General features: G+C 42.4%; 1 protein-coding gene across 4 annotated transcripts; it reads left to right on the forward strand.

Moving 5' to 3' along the window:
- Positions 1-4,276: 4,276 nt before the first annotated feature.
- LOC1274858 (JNK-interacting protein 3) lies at positions 4,277-14,737 on the forward strand. 4 transcript variants are annotated; one of them, XM_061652464.1, is made up of 10 exons: positions 4,277-4,987; positions 5,639-6,578; positions 7,128-7,145; positions 7,275-7,332; positions 7,401-8,767; positions 8,872-9,083; positions 9,165-9,724; positions 9,809-9,969; positions 10,045-10,275; positions 13,008-14,737. In XM_061652464.1, the coding sequence occupies exons 1-10, from the start codon at positions 4,910-4,912 to the stop codon at positions 13,109-13,111; spliced, it is 3,729 nt and encodes a 1,242-aa protein (XP_061508448.1). In that variant the 5' UTR covers positions 4,277-4,909; the 3' UTR covers positions 13,112-14,737. The 4 variants fall into 4 exon arrangements, with proteins under 4 accessions (XP_061508448.1, XP_061508449.1, XP_061508450.1 ...); XM_061652465.1 differs by lacking the exon at positions 13,008-14,737 and adding an exon at positions 11,034-11,159 and having other exon boundaries at positions 4,289-4,987; XM_061652466.1 differs by lacking the exon at positions 7,128-7,145 and having other exon boundaries at positions 4,289-4,987.
- Positions 14,738-15,494: the final 757 nt, after the last annotated feature.

A 15,494-nucleotide genomic window follows, 5' to 3' on the forward strand; every position in this document is an offset into this window, starting at 1 on the left:
ACCGCATACGGGCAGGCGAACGAAACGTGTGAGTGGTGTGAGTAATTGGAAATAATCAAGTTTCGATGCTCCGTAACAATTGTTGAAACAATTTGAGTTTAATGAGCGTAAGGTGATTGGCGACAAATCGTGAATGTTATTATTATGTTCAATGGGTTGGTATGTTCAGCCATTCCATCACTTTAATCAGAGTTTTTGTTGTACCGATGTGCTAATCTAATACACTTTATGAAATGAATGAATTATATAACTTTTGTATGCCGCAAAAATATTTAGTAGTAAGAGCACATAAAAAAATATTATCTAAAATAATACTTTGTATACCTAATGCTGATTTCAGGATACGATGAAACTCAAAGTTTTTTGTAGGACGTTAATTAACTAAAAAAATAAAAAAAAATATGTGATGTATAGAAAAGGAATCTGTCGGGAAAAACGTTCTTGATGAAAAAATATCTAAATGTAAATAAATATAATAATGCTTAAAATGATTCGAAGGTGTAATATTCTCCCTAAGAAATGATGATTTTCCAGAAAGAACAATGTTTTTTTTACAAATCTTCTAGGACAAGATTAAATGCTTCGAAGGATTGTTGTTCTATACAGCTAGCATAATTTGGTTATTGTTTGTTAATATTCTACACAAAGACAAACCAAATATTATTGATCATTTTTTCAGCGCAAACGTACTGAGACAGAATTTCAAGACATTATTCAAGATATGTTGAAGCTAATGTTAAGCAGTGATAGAGCACACTAATTGTAATTTGATGTGGAAAATTTCGAGATAGTGAAGTATTTTGTGCCAAAGAAAAAAAATATTTTTGTTATTTTGTAACGGTCGTAGCTTCCGATGGCGAAGATATTAGCGAAATCCGTTGCAGTATTGTATCGGAAAAATGTATCTAATATGGGATAATAAGATATAACAAACTCGTAAATTCCATAAGTCTTCAGAAACATCCACAATTGAAAATACATCACAAATAGAAAAGGTAAGCTGTTACATGACATCACTAGAAATGATTTTGATATGACGTGCTTCTATGTCAGTGTGTTTGAGCATGACCAGTGGAGGCAAATAACGAACCACGAATTTACTAACCTTTTTGGAGGATCAGACATCCTGACGGAAGTAGAGGATGCAGGGATTCAAAAGAAGGCACTAGTCATAAGCATGTCGTTTATGATTTATGCAATGAAGAACGGAGTGTTAAGTAAATGAAGTCATCGTAACAAATAAGTTCCATACAATTAAATACTATTTCCAAATAAATACATTTACGCTATAGCTTCTTAAACAGCTCAGCTACAGCAGCTACAACAAAGTATTAACAATTCTAACAAATAATGGACAGTTAATGTTAAGGATATTCAAATAGATTGGTTGCACAACACGTGAACCACCACGTTTTGTATTCAAACACATTTGTATTTTAATGAAAAAACAACAAAATTCGCCGGTTATATTTTACTTTTATCTCCCCCTTCCGGCAAAATTATATGTCCTCAATGTCCCACTGTCAAAATGGTTTGGTTGTACCCATATGAAATGAAGCCCCCCTCCTGTCTGCCTAGCTTCAAGTCAACACCTTTATGACTTAATTAATGTTGCCGCTTATTGATCCCGCTACCTTAAACCTGCCAGAAGGCATCATGAATGCTAATAAATAAATAATAATTAACTATAGAAACAAAACTGTAGAAAACAATTTACACATTAATTACACGAAATGTACTGATAATAACACATTTAAGTATATAACGGCTAAATTTTGGCAAATAAATAGCATTTCTTATCGATTGCCGTACGCTCATTAAACTCAAATTGTTTCAACAATTGTTACGGAGCATCGAAACGTGATTATTTCCAATTACTCACACCACTCACACGTTTCGTTCGCTTGCCCGTATGCGGTACAGTGGCAAACTGTATCTTAATCAAGCTTCTGTTACATTCTCGCTCTAAAAGCGAACAGATCTCACCATCATAAAAACCACCACAACTAACCACCCCACTCCCCCATCTCCCTCGCTCGGGCGAAGAGTTTCGGGAAGCCTAATAACTGCTAATCGACAATATACGCGCTTCATATGCGACTTTATCGTTTGGCAACGATGTTCCGAGCATGCGAAAGGACTAACAAATGAGGTTGAGCTCAAGGAACGACCGTATATGCTGCGTAACGACCCTGCACCGGGGGAGGAAAAACATTACATAAAACCCATTTTCTCGGTCATTCAAAATCCATTGCAATTGTTTCGGCTGTCCTATGTTCATTGGCTCTCCCGCTTATTTCGTTGATGAGCCAACAACAAAGCCAACGATTTTCTCCACACATTGCAAGGGTTGTGTTCCGTCCGAGTCGGAGGGGAAATGTAAATGTGCAACCCCTGCGGTGTAGTACATAAAGATGAGCAGATTTGCTATGTTTTAGATCACTTTCTTTGCCAAGTGATCACCAAAAGTATCCAGTTTCCGCAGCGAAACGATCCTAAGTGTACGCAAAAGACGATCTAAAATGCAGCGATGGTGTCCTTCTTCCCCTGCTTTTATGCAATAACTAACACACTCCGCCTCTTTGAAATGAACCCACCGCTAGAAACGCCTTCTTATTGGATGTTGTATATCGGTGCCATATTGAATGAACCCCTGGGGCCATGTGCACAGCTCGAATGAACCACCATCAACAATCAACATTCACACAACGAGAACGGAACAGATGCCGGTTGCTACGTAACAAAAAGGGGTGACAGAGAGTGAAAAGTGTGACTCTTCCGTCTCTGCTGGTGCAAGCTGTCCACAATGTTGGGGAAGCTTTCGTATCGTATCAAACACATCCGTGTGGTCCGTAGTTGTTAATGTTTAATGTGGCCATTCAGTATATATTGTAACCACCGAGCAGTGTATACGTCGTCGTTGTGCGGAACGGTCTGGCGGTGAGCGTTTACTGTCTTCCGTGGTGTTATTTTAGGTTACTTTAATTCGAACTAACAAGAAGCTTGATTAATATTAGCATCTGGGGCAGTTCAGCACTCGCTGTATGGTGTCGGCATTAACCCACAGTATGTTTAAGTCAAGCAGAAAAAGGCGCCAGGCGAAATATGGAATCCGAAATCAGTACAGTATCTAAGTATCTAAAAAGTGTAAACAACGAAAAATGCATTTCTGTTTTGTGTTCCGTCTCAATTCTATCATCCGAAAATATGATGTTTGCCCAGTGGCGGATCTAACGGTAGGCGGACTAGGCGGTCGCCTGAGGCCCCGTAGATCGCCATTCTATAGTATGCCGTATGGACAGAGTACTAGCGACAAGGGCCCCCGGAAGGATGGCCGTTGGGGCCCCAATGCTGGCGAATCATTTGCACCCCCACTCCACCCCATACCCCCCGTCAGCAAAAATTTTAGAGCCTGTAACTGATGATCGACGGGGCCCCCGACGGCATTTCAATCTCCTAATAGCAAGTTTAGTGCCGCTAACACCGCCCCCCCCTCGCCTCACCAACATGTACCATTTACAGAGGGCCTCAGCTCGTCTTTCCGCCTAGGGCCCCCGATACCCTTAATCCGCCACTGTGTTTGCCATAGTCTTTAGGGGCACTCGCACGGCTGAACAACATGCCCGTCATGAGTGCTTGTCCATTGATTGTACAGCCAGGCTTTACCGTCAACAGTTGTTGCGCTAAACAAGAAAAAGAGAAACTAGAATTTTGCTCCCATCGTATTCTTTTCTCCATTCATAACGTTCTTCATCTTTTTGGCATAACGAACTACACGGTCAAGCCGGACTATATACAGGGTTTCGAGACTCATTAGGTACCACGCACCTGGATAGTTAGCCCTTGCTACGGGGGAACAGTCCATACAAGACTAGAACCCACGACAGGTATGTTGTCGTTTATTCGAGTGGCGTCTGAATCGATGAAAATTGAGAAAATTATCAGTTATAGCTCTTTGTGCGCACAGTCGGTTGAAGCAGCAAAGCGTTCGTTAGGTGTCCGTTAATTTCAAACGCTCTTTTTCCTTCAACACTGGATTGAATCTTTGGTTTCTATTAACCATGAAACTGTACCATATTCTTCAATCTATAAAACAGCTAACACAAACTCTCTTTTGTTTTTGAAATATTAACGCACCCCAAACATGCTACTTTCGGGGTAATTTTTCAAAAATTTCAATTTCCCGCCTACATTATGGGCGTATGCACGGCTAAAATTTGGTCAAAATTTGCGACCAAGTGACAGCTGTCATCTTCCCCTGTCAATAAAATTCACACAGCTGTCAACTGACGATACGTATGTGTGGCTGTGTACGTGTGTGTGTGGATGTGTTTTCTTCAAGGATGACGATGATAATAGCTAGGGTGTTGTGAAAACGAAAAATGAATTACGGAATAAAATCTGCGACTGCAGCAGTGTCGTGCGTGTAAAAGTTTCCGTTCTTCTCCTAGCATTTACGTGGTTGCAGTCGACTTGTTTCAACACATTACGAACTCTCTGTTTCTCCCACCCATCGTCCCGTACCTACTACCCTTCGCGACTGCGTCACATATTTTCCGTGCGTACGATCTGTCCATACCATCAATTGCCCCGATGCTTTGTCTGTAGAAACAGTGTACTTCTTGTGCCGTTGTGAAGCTTCGTGTAAACGTTTTGTGGATGCGCGTGTGTGTTTTGGAATAACGATGACAAAAATCGCGGAAGTCATCACGGTACAAATCGGGCAACAGCAGCGATCGATTCCTGTCCGTTGCGCCCCATCATGGTACCCTCATTAGGGATGCAATTCTGCGCTTAATCACCGTCGTCAATCCGCACCGTGTTTACAGTTTGGTGAAGTTGTGGGCTCAAAGCGGGACAAGGGCAAGTGGCAAAACTAGCGACGGTAGTAGCAACACGACGGTCAAGGATGGAGAACAGTGTGGGGGAATCGTCGGAGGTCGTGTACGGCACACACGAAGACTCCGCAATGGTGATGTCAGAAAAGGTAAGATGAGACCGCCGAGTGCAAAAAAAAACGAAAACACGATACAGTCTGCCCAAAAGGCGAAGGTAGCACAAACATCTTATCCGCACTGGACTTCCTCTTATCTGGTCCCTCGCACCCCGGGGTAAAACCGAAGGCAGTAGTAGTAGTAGTGCCGCTCCCCGTCGAAACACGACGCTGCCCAGTGCGACTGACCGATTATGCGTTCCGGTTTGGGGCAGTTCCGCTTGGCGAGTGTCTGAATGAAAGTGGAGCCCAAATCTAATTAGGCTACCGCCAAGGTCCATACGCTTGGACGACTAGGTGTCCGTTGCAATCTGGCACTACACGGCGGGACAAACTGCAAATTGTAACAGGACACCCGTTATGGGCGCTGGGGCTTACTTGCATAAATAACTTTAAATCACTCATTGAGAACGTTGAGCTAGCTTTTAAAATCCCCTAACCTGCACAATATGGACGTCAAATGAGTTTTCATGCAAGGAGTCGTTCGAGCGGAGAACGGGGGGCTCATTTATTTTTATTATTTCATGTTATGAAATGTGGGTTGTTAAAAGCTGTGGGGTCGATACATTTTGCCAAATAGAATATGCTGCAAACTAATACCATATGTGTGTGTGTGTGTCCGTCCCCGTTTGTCTGTTGTCACAGGTGCAATCACTCGCCGGAAGCATCTATCAAGAGTTCGAACGGATGATTCAACGGTACGACGAGGATGTCGTAAAGACGCTGATGCCGCTGCTTGTGAACGTGCTCGAATGTCTCGACTCGGCGTACCAAACCAACCAGGAGCAGGATGTCGAGCTGGAGCTGCTGCGCGAGGACAACGAGCAGCTGGTAACGCAGTACGAGCGGGAGAAGAATGCCCGCAAGCAGGCCGAGCAGAAGCTGCTCGAGACGGAAGATCTGGCCGAGCAGGAGAACAAGGAGCTGGCCAGCCGGCTCGAGTCACTCGAAAGCATCGTGCGAATGCTGGAGCTGAAGCACAAGAACAGCATGGACCACGCGAGCCGGCTCGAGGAGCGCGAATCGGAGCTGAAGAAGGAGTACAGCAAGCTGCACGAACGGTACACGGAGCTGTTCAAAACGCACGTCGACTACATGGAGCGCACGAAGCTGATGATGGGCAACTCGACCCACTCGCAGGCCGGATCCGCGTCCGAGCGGCTGGACGTGTCACGGTCCCGCCTAATGCCCATGATGCGGTCTACCGGACCCGTCTCGTACGGGTTCGCCTCGCTGGAAAACTCCACCATGCTCGACACGGAAACGCTTTGCAGCGAGGAGGACAGCGGACCCGATTCGGGGCCGCCCTCGCTGCAGAACGAAATCGAAACGAAAGCCACCGAACGGGTGGAGGAAGTGGACTCGGCTACGGCCGCGCCGGCCGACGCAATGGCCACGAGCTCAACGGCCAAGGTACTGCAAAGCCCCACCGGTGGCGGTGTTTCGGGCAAAACGACCACCAAAAAGGAGCAACGGTCCGCAAACACGCTTTACCAGGAGCTGTCCTTCCAGGACGATAATTTGGAAAGCGAAGAAAACGAAATCACCGGTGCCTGGGTACATCCCGGAGATTATGCATCATCAGGTACGGGGGGGCAGGGCGTCTATATCTATGGGGCAACATAATCTTACACGTGTGTGTTAACCAAGATCAGCTACACTTATTATAACATGATACACGCATGTTCACTGCATTATTATCATTTTAGAGAAGTCCATGTTACTGAAGAAGGGTGGTTATTGTATTATAATGATATACTTAAACTCAGGCAATCCTTCGAAGCTATGTTTATTAGTTTTACATTCATCAAATTATCAGTTCAAGCATTGGTTAACATTTTTATGTTAAATTTTTGGGAATTATTATGGCTGATTTCATTCAGAAAAATTAATTTCCGGACTAATCTATATTTTAACCTCCCTTGATTAAAGTCTTTGCGATTAGCCACTATCAAAACATACACTAAAATAAACATCTCACATTATCTTGATTTACATGACAATCACAGATTACAAAAATCTAAAGACACGCACACACTTTCATACACACATGCTTGTTTTATGTTGCCGAAACTCTTAACGCTTTTTTGTACTAATCTGGCCTATTTTCATGCGCTTTTCTTATACCTTCCAGCTAACGATAACTTTTTCGGTAAGTCAATCATTTTGCCTTATTTCATGTATGTTTGTTTTACTTCCAAAACTAATACAACTAAACATTGCCGTGCAAATGCGTACAATCGTACTCGAGTTAATTGTTTTATGTTTGTTCTGTTCACAGGCATGGGCAAAGAGGTTGAAAATTTGATAATGGAAAATAACGAACTGCTTGCCACTAAGTGAGTATTTTGGCGATTATCGCGTGCAATGCGGTACAGTATCACGGTTGTCCTTATCAATTTCACAGGAACGCTCTGAACATCGTGAAGGACGATCTCATAGTGAAAGTGGACGAGCTGACCGGTGAGATTGAGATTCTGCGCGAAGAGCTGAATGCGGTGATATTGGCCCGCAACAAACTGAAAGCCAAGGTTACCGAGCTGGAGGAGGAGCTGAAGAAAACGAAAGCGCAAGTGAAGCAAGCATCCTCCTCGGCGACCGACCAGGAAGAGGAGGGCGACGTTCCGATGGCGCAGCGGAAGCGCTTCACCCGCGTCGAAATGGCGCGCGTACTGATGGAGCGCAACCAGTACAAGGAGCGGTTCATGGAGCTGCAGGACGCAGTGCGCTGGACGGAGATGATGCGTGCCTCCCGGGTGGAAACCCTGGACAAGAAATCAAAGCAAGGCATTTGGAAGTTTTTTAGTAATCTCTTTAGCTCCAACGATAGGCCAACGAACGAGTCCCCCGGGCGCCTTCATCAGCGCTATGGCGGTGTGAGTGCGCAGTCTCAGGCGCACGGTACCGCCTCGCTGCTGCCTGCCATGCCCGAGGGACGAATGCTCATTGGCGCAGGCAACGGTGGCATTGGTGGTGGTGGTGGCGGTGGCGGCGGCAGCGGTATCGGTCTCGGTGCCCTTGCCACAGGCTCCTCGGCCGCGCTCCTACGCAGTGGCCACGCAAGCAACATACTGGTGCTATCGAAGGAACCCGAGCTGACGCAATCGGAGCGGGCAATGCAACGGCGCCGCGACCAGTACCGGCAGGTAAGGGCGCACGTACAAAAAGAGGATGGCCGATTGCAAGCGTACGGCTGGAGTTTACCTAGTCTGAAACCATCGAACGCAGCGGGAGCGAACGGTGGCGTTGGTAGCGCCGGAGGCGGTGGTGTGGGGCGCCCTACCGGCAGCGGAGTGCCGGTACCGGTGCCCGTGTACTGTCGCCCGCTGGCCGAAGCTAGTCCGCACATGAAGGTGTGGTGTGCCAGCGGCGTCAATCTGCAGGGCGGCTACACAAAGGACGGAGGCTGCATTGTCGGGGCGGCAAGCATATTTTACGCAAAAGACACGACCGGCGGTGGGGCACAGATCACCGAGCTTACGGGCGACGAAGCGACGGTCGAGCCGAAGGATTTGGGCGAACTGTTGGAAAGAAAGCTGCTGGCACTTGGCGGTCCGGCTTCGCTCGACGCAGACAGCGAGCTTAGCTCGTACGTGTGGATCTGCACCAGCACCCATTCGGCCAGCACGGTAACGGTGATCGATGCGAAAAATCCATCCGAAGTGTTGGATTCGTTCCCGGTGTGCCAGAATCATTTGCTGTGCATCTGCACCGTTCGCGGAGCGCTCGAGATGGATTACGCAATGCTGGAAAACAGCGAAGTTACCAAATCGGGTAAGTTTACTGGCAACCGCGTGTTACGCACGGATGTTTGGGGAAGCGAATCATCTGACTGACATTTTGTGCAACGCACTCTCTCTCTCTCTCTCTTTCTTTAGGTAAAATGCTTGAAAAGCCAGGCGAATCTCCTGACGATATAGGAAAAGTATCGTACGAAAAGGTTGTACGCAGCGCTACCGATTGCGCGCCAACTTCGGCAGACGAGCATAAAGCTACGGAAGAAGCACAGGAAGCGGTGCCACCATCCGATACAGTCCCAGAACAAGCTACCGAAGCAAACAGCGATCGTGATCTTAATCACAACAGTAAGGTACGGTATCACACGATTGTCACACGTTCGTCTGGTGAGTTCGGTTGTTTTTATTAATCAAAATTAACCGACTTCTTGCAGGCGGCCCATGAAGTCCTAGACAGCGTAGACACGAAAGACATTGCGATTGCGGTCGATGGGAACGATAATACGATCGGCGAGACCACCTCCTCACCCAACAAACCGCAGCCCGAGACAGCGATCGAAGAGTCGATCTCGTCGATCGGTCCAACCATGTGGCTGGGCGCTCAGAACGGCATGCTGTACGTGCACAGTTCCGTGGCAAGATGGAACGTGTGTCTGCACAAAATCAAGCTGCCCGACTCGGTGCTATCGATAGTGCACGTCGAGTCGCGTGTCATCGTTGCGCTGGCGAACGGAACGTTGGCAGTGTTTCGGCGGCAGGTTAGCGGCGAGTGGGATCTTAACAGCTACCATCTACTGACGCTTGGCTCGCCGAAGTACTCTGTGCGTTGTCTAACGATCGTCGGCGACAAGGTTTGGGCGGCTCACCGCAACAAGATACACGTGATCGATCCCATCACGCTGTGCATTCTGAAATCGTTCGAAGCTCATCCACGGAAGGAAAGCCAAATTCGCCAGATGGCTACTACGGGGCTGGGTGTGTGGGTATCTATAAGGTAAGTGTTTGGTGAAATGGAAGGAAGGTTCTCGCATTTCTGTCTCAAGGTTAAGTAACTTACCATGCTGTGCTGTTTTTTTAGATTGGATTCGACTCTAAGGCTCTTCTCCGCGGAAACGTACGATCATCTGGAAGACATCGACATCGATCCTTACGTGTCGAAGATGTTGGGCACCGGAAAGCTTGGCTTTTCGTTTGTGCGCATTACCGCTCTGCTAGTATCGTGCAATAGGCTGTGGATAGGTAAGTGTAGAGGTTGTTCTTGTTATAGTGAAACACTTAATCATACGATTGCTACATCGTGCATTGTGATTTCAGGAACCGGCAACGGTGTGGTGATTTCAGTTCCACTGACTGACGCTAGCGGTGCTTCCAATACACCATACTCACCGCGCTTCGCAAATGCTCAACTTTCGTTCCACGGGCACCGCGATGCAGTGAAGTTCTTTGTGTCCGTGCCGATGAACCCGCCCAATCAGGGGCTACCAACTACTTCGAAGGATATGCTGGTAATATCCGGCGGAGAGGGATACATCGATTTTCGGTTAGGTAAGTACGCGTGTGTGTATGTGTGAATGTATTGCTTTTAATTAAATGCCATATAATTTAATGCTTTTATATGATTACATACTTGAGATCGAAATAGTTTCTCATGTCGCAAATTTATATCATGCTAAAAGAATTCATGTTTAAACTAAGTGCTAAAATACTTAACGTAGCAAAGATTGCTGTATTAATATGAACATAACTAAAGAAGCATGTTTCCTCTTTCTAATAGCGAAGAACGATTATGCTTATCGGCTAAATAATACACATCATACAGATTCTCTGTGTTATAATATGTTTAATTATCGCCTAATATTAGGTGTGTCGTTTGCATGAGAAAGCATAACTTTTCATTTGATTTACTATGTCTGAACAAAACGTATAATTTCATAACGCCAATCTTTTCTTATTATATACTTATTATGTGTTAAAAAAATATAAAACCAGCTGTAATGAGAATTAAATCGCGTCAATAATATGTGGTATTCGTAGAGGTTTTAGAACCTGTTTTTGATTTGTGCTGTATTTTAGTTACAGTGTACTACCGATAAATGAATGGTTTGATGTTTAAACTATTAAAAAAAGAATAACATATGAACCTATTTCTCAAGTACACTAATGCACTTATCCGTGCACGTGCCCTATATACATATGTTTGCAATCGTAGTAATTGAATGCTAATGTTGCTGTACTCCTCTTTAGTTCCACACAACCACATTATTGTTCTCTCTTCCCTCTTCTCTTTTTTCTCTCTATTCTAGAAGAAATAGTAGAAGATGTATGCGATGCCGCAACACATTTATTAGTTTGGCGTGTTAGTTCATCGTATGATGATTTATCAGTTTGTAGCTAAAATTTATGCTTATTTTCAAAAAAAAAAGAAGAAATTAAAAAGAAACAAGTATTAAAAACCGTACTGCAAAAAACCGGTACAAATGGTCCATGACAAACAAAAAAAAAAACGCATTATGAAACAAATCCACGTATCCTACAAATCCACCCAAATAGTTGTCGAACATATTTGCAAAAGGTATGTTGCTTTTAGTTTGTTTTATTTATTTTGATGATTTTATAGTTTGCTTGCGGTTTTCTTGCGATTTGTTTTTGTAACGTTTGTACAGGACTAAAACTTAGTCGTGTTATTGATATGCTTAGAAATGTTTGTTCATAGCTTTAATGATATTTTTACATTAACATTCACTGATACAACACAATACAGTTTTTGTATATACATTTTATATAAACTGATCATATCATAATAGTTGAGTGCAGTAGTTTTGTACTATTTGAAAGATTTATGCTTTTTGTAGCTTATACAACGTTTTTAATTAATGCTTCGCTATCTCACTTTTTTGAGAGAACTTTCCCCAAGCTTTCATATTGGTTGTGGTTTTAATATTAACAAGGTTTGAAGTAAATGGAATGTGTTTCTGATGTTATATAATGTTATATAATATAATTCATCAAAATTGTGGTATGAATTTATTTACTACACAATAAAACTATGCAAATTAATTGCTTTTTGTTTGCTAAGCTTTAACCATTTTTCTTTGTATGTACCCATGTACCATTACTTTGTTATTCATAATAGTGTTGGTTAAACTTGATTCAGATTCATGAATCTGAATGAATCTTTGAAATGATTCAATGAATCTCGGTAGGAAAGATTATTGAATCTCGAAGATTCGTGAATCTCAAAGATTCGTGAATCTCAAAGATTCGTGAATCTCAAAGATTCGTGTATCTCAAAGATTAATGAACCTCGATAGATTCATGAATCTCGAAAGATTCATGAATCTCAAAGATTAATGAACCTCGATAGATTCACGAATCTCGAAGGATTCATGAATCTAAAGGGATTCATACATCTCCAAAAATTCTTATGATTATTCTTCTGACCGTAACAAGCTACGTGGTCATGCCAACCTATGCAGGCTTTCGAGACCTTCTTGGCAAGTAGAAGGCAGTCGGATAGTTTGTTTTGCAACGGGTCATGCGAGGCTTGAACCCACGACGGGCATTGTTGTCAAGTCGTGCGTGTTAACCACTGTACCATGGGATCGCGTAAATTCAATATTTTGAAAATCATACATATCTAATGATTCGTGAATCCCTGGAGATTTATGTTATAATCGAGTTTTTATTAATTCATGAAACTTTGAAGATTAATGAATCCTTGGAGAGTCGTGAATCTTTAGAGATTCATCAACCCTTGGATATTCATGAATCATTAGAGATTCAAATCATCTTTAGAAGTTCATAAATCTTTAGAGATTCGATTCGAGATTCTAATCACTCATCGCTGCAGATTCCTATGAATGAATCTCAACGAAAAATTCATGAAACCCAACACTAATTCATACCATAATAATTCAACAACAATAATTTATAACAAATTCCGGAGGAAGGTTATATTTTTAAGTGGTTTGATATTCGATGATGCCTTTATTTTTATACCATATAAACCCGCTGTAGCTTTCAAAGTATTCAAATATGTTGTACCTTTTCTGCTGATCGTATTGTAGAACCGTTAATGGGCGCATTTTAACGGTCTGTATAAAATGTTCTGAGTGCTTCATTAATGTAACATGCATTGGTTGCTAGCTGTTTTCCAATTCTATCCGTTAGTCAAGTAAAATATGTTTAAAGAAAATATAGAGTAATAATAATCGTGCACCTTACACCTAAACAGATACTAATGATTCCATTCTTGTTCATACCGTTCTCTCCCTCAGGTGACGGTGATATGGAGGCGAGTGTCGAGCTAGAACCGAACCAAACCATAGAGAATCGCAATGAGAAGAGCTACATTATCGTGTGGAAAGTCAGCAATCGTTAAGATACGGTGTATTGGACTGGTGCACCCTCCAATAAACTCACCCATTATAATCATGCTTTACTTTAGGCATTCTCCACACCAATATCTTTAAAGAAAATAAGAAAAAAAGGAACAAATTTACTTACTTCCTGTAAACGTTATCTGAAACCCACTGCATCAAAGCAAGCCAGCGAGCGAGCGAGCAAGCAAGCAAACAAGCAAGCAAACGACGTACACATACAAATAACATCTTACTAATGCGCAGTGTAAGAGTGTAGAAGAAATGATGAAACCTAGTGTTCCAGTGTTCCACAGTTGTGTCTGCCGTTGTTCATTTCAAACACGTTGTGTAGTGTTGGTTCATTTGCATAATATATTACTGTACTAGAGAGCTAAACAACAAACGATTAGGAGAAGAAGAACAAACGTTTATCACAAACCTACGAACTATCCCAGTCCTACACACGTCTATAAAACTTTGCGGTTGTTGAATAGATTTTTTGGCTAGTTTTCAAAGATTTGTAACGCATGTTTGGCATCATTAATGTATTAGAAAAATCGAAGGTATGTTAGCTTGAGTGAACAGAAACTGAGACACGACCGGATAGTCAAAAATAACTCTGCCCCTTTCCCTCCCTTTAACACGCCAAAGAATAAGTTTAGTAGAGCGTTTTCGTGATTCCTTTCGAAATGCTACAAAGTGGAGACATTTGCAAGTTGTACCTTCCCACATATACACCATACAATTGCGGCAAGCTACAGCGTGCGATGGTTATTTTGTATTATGCGTAACAATACCATTAATATTTATCACATGTGAGTAGAATGGCGATTTACTAGGGGAGATTGTGGGAACCAGCCCAGGAAATTGCTTAAACAAACACACACAACACTTACTACACACAAAGCTCACAAACCGCTAAACATGCTAAACTAGCGAAATTTGAATACTGTTAGCAATTCTCGGTTTTCCATTGGGCTGGAAAGTGAGCCTGTTTTTTTTTTAAATTGTGTATATATTAGACAGTTACACTATTGAGTTGTATTTAGTTAGTTTGGCTAGTGTCCGAGTAAGTCGGTTCCACCTGTGTATGTTTAGCCATTTTAAAGGTGTTATAGTTTTAAGATTGTTTTATTGTTTTATTTAGTTTGTCGCAAATCATTCGAACAATTGATGAATGGTTTTAAATCTTTTCAGTCAAATGTGTGTACCGTAGGGAAGGCGATTTTATACGCGCATACAAGAGAAATAGAACATTTTAACACGCTTATACTGATACCGAAAAGCGGTCGAAACAGTTTCACGAAAGGAAGGGCTTATGTTTACAGTGCAAAAATGTGTCAGTTCTGCAGTAGACAGTGTTTTAGGACGAAAATACACACTAATAATTATTTAAATTCCTATTCAATTTTATCCTAGCCGTTCGCGAATTGCTACAAGCTGCAGCCTTCTACCAGCTTTGCTGTTATGTAGCTGCATTCTTCTAGCTTTGTTTTAATATGTTCGAATATTGCATAGTTTGTTAGCGTACAACAACAACAACAACCATACCACTCCCGAAAGCGAAAGCGTGCGATAAAATTCGTGATGTAAAAAACTACCCATTTGAGAAAAAAGGCAAATATAAGTAACCAATGCATTAATAATCTTTTTTCGTGTGACTTTTTTAAAGTTTACTTTTCTTTTCTGTTGCCTTGTATTATTGATTCTTCGGGTCATCTTTTACTTTAAATCATTTTAGGAACGGGTTTTAGAATCCAGTGTTTTTACACCAGTGTACTGACGGTATTAATATTGAAGAAAACTGTTATTTGCCATGTGTGAAGAAATGAAAGGCTCTGGATAATCCCCCGTAATATCATATCATCATATCATCAATTTCAAGGTAAGTGCAATGGTGTAAATAATCCGTTGATGTTGTATAAATACAAATTGTAGTTACTGTCAGACATCATTAATTAGATTCTTTCTAGTCTGCCTATTTTTACTGTAAATATTTTATTGCAAATACGGCAGATTGAGGTTTTGCTTTGGATTTAAACATTGTAAAAATTTGAAACATGAAATAATTAACCTAACTATTCCAATAATTTATACCTCTATTTCTTTATTCTATTCTTTATTTAACAATCGTTGTCGGTTAAGGCCTGCCTGTACCCACTAGTGAAGTGAGCTTGACTTTTAGTGACTTATTATTACCATAGCAGGATAGTCAGTCCTACGTATGGGGCCACGTTCTATTCGGTACTTGAACCCATGACGGGCATGTTGTTAAGTCGTATGAGTTGACGCCTGTACCACCAGACCGGCGACCGGACCGGCCATACATCTATTTAGACCAAAAATAATCTAATGAAAAATTAAACTCTGATTATTGGATGTTTTCTCGAAACCGTTGGGCAT

Source organism: Anopheles gambiae, chromosome 2 (genome assembly GCF_943734735.2).
Source record: "Anopheles gambiae chromosome 2, idAnoGambNW_F1_1, whole genome shotgun sequence".
NCBI classification, from domain to species: Eukaryota; Metazoa; Arthropoda; class Insecta; order Diptera; family Culicidae; genus Anopheles; species Anopheles gambiae.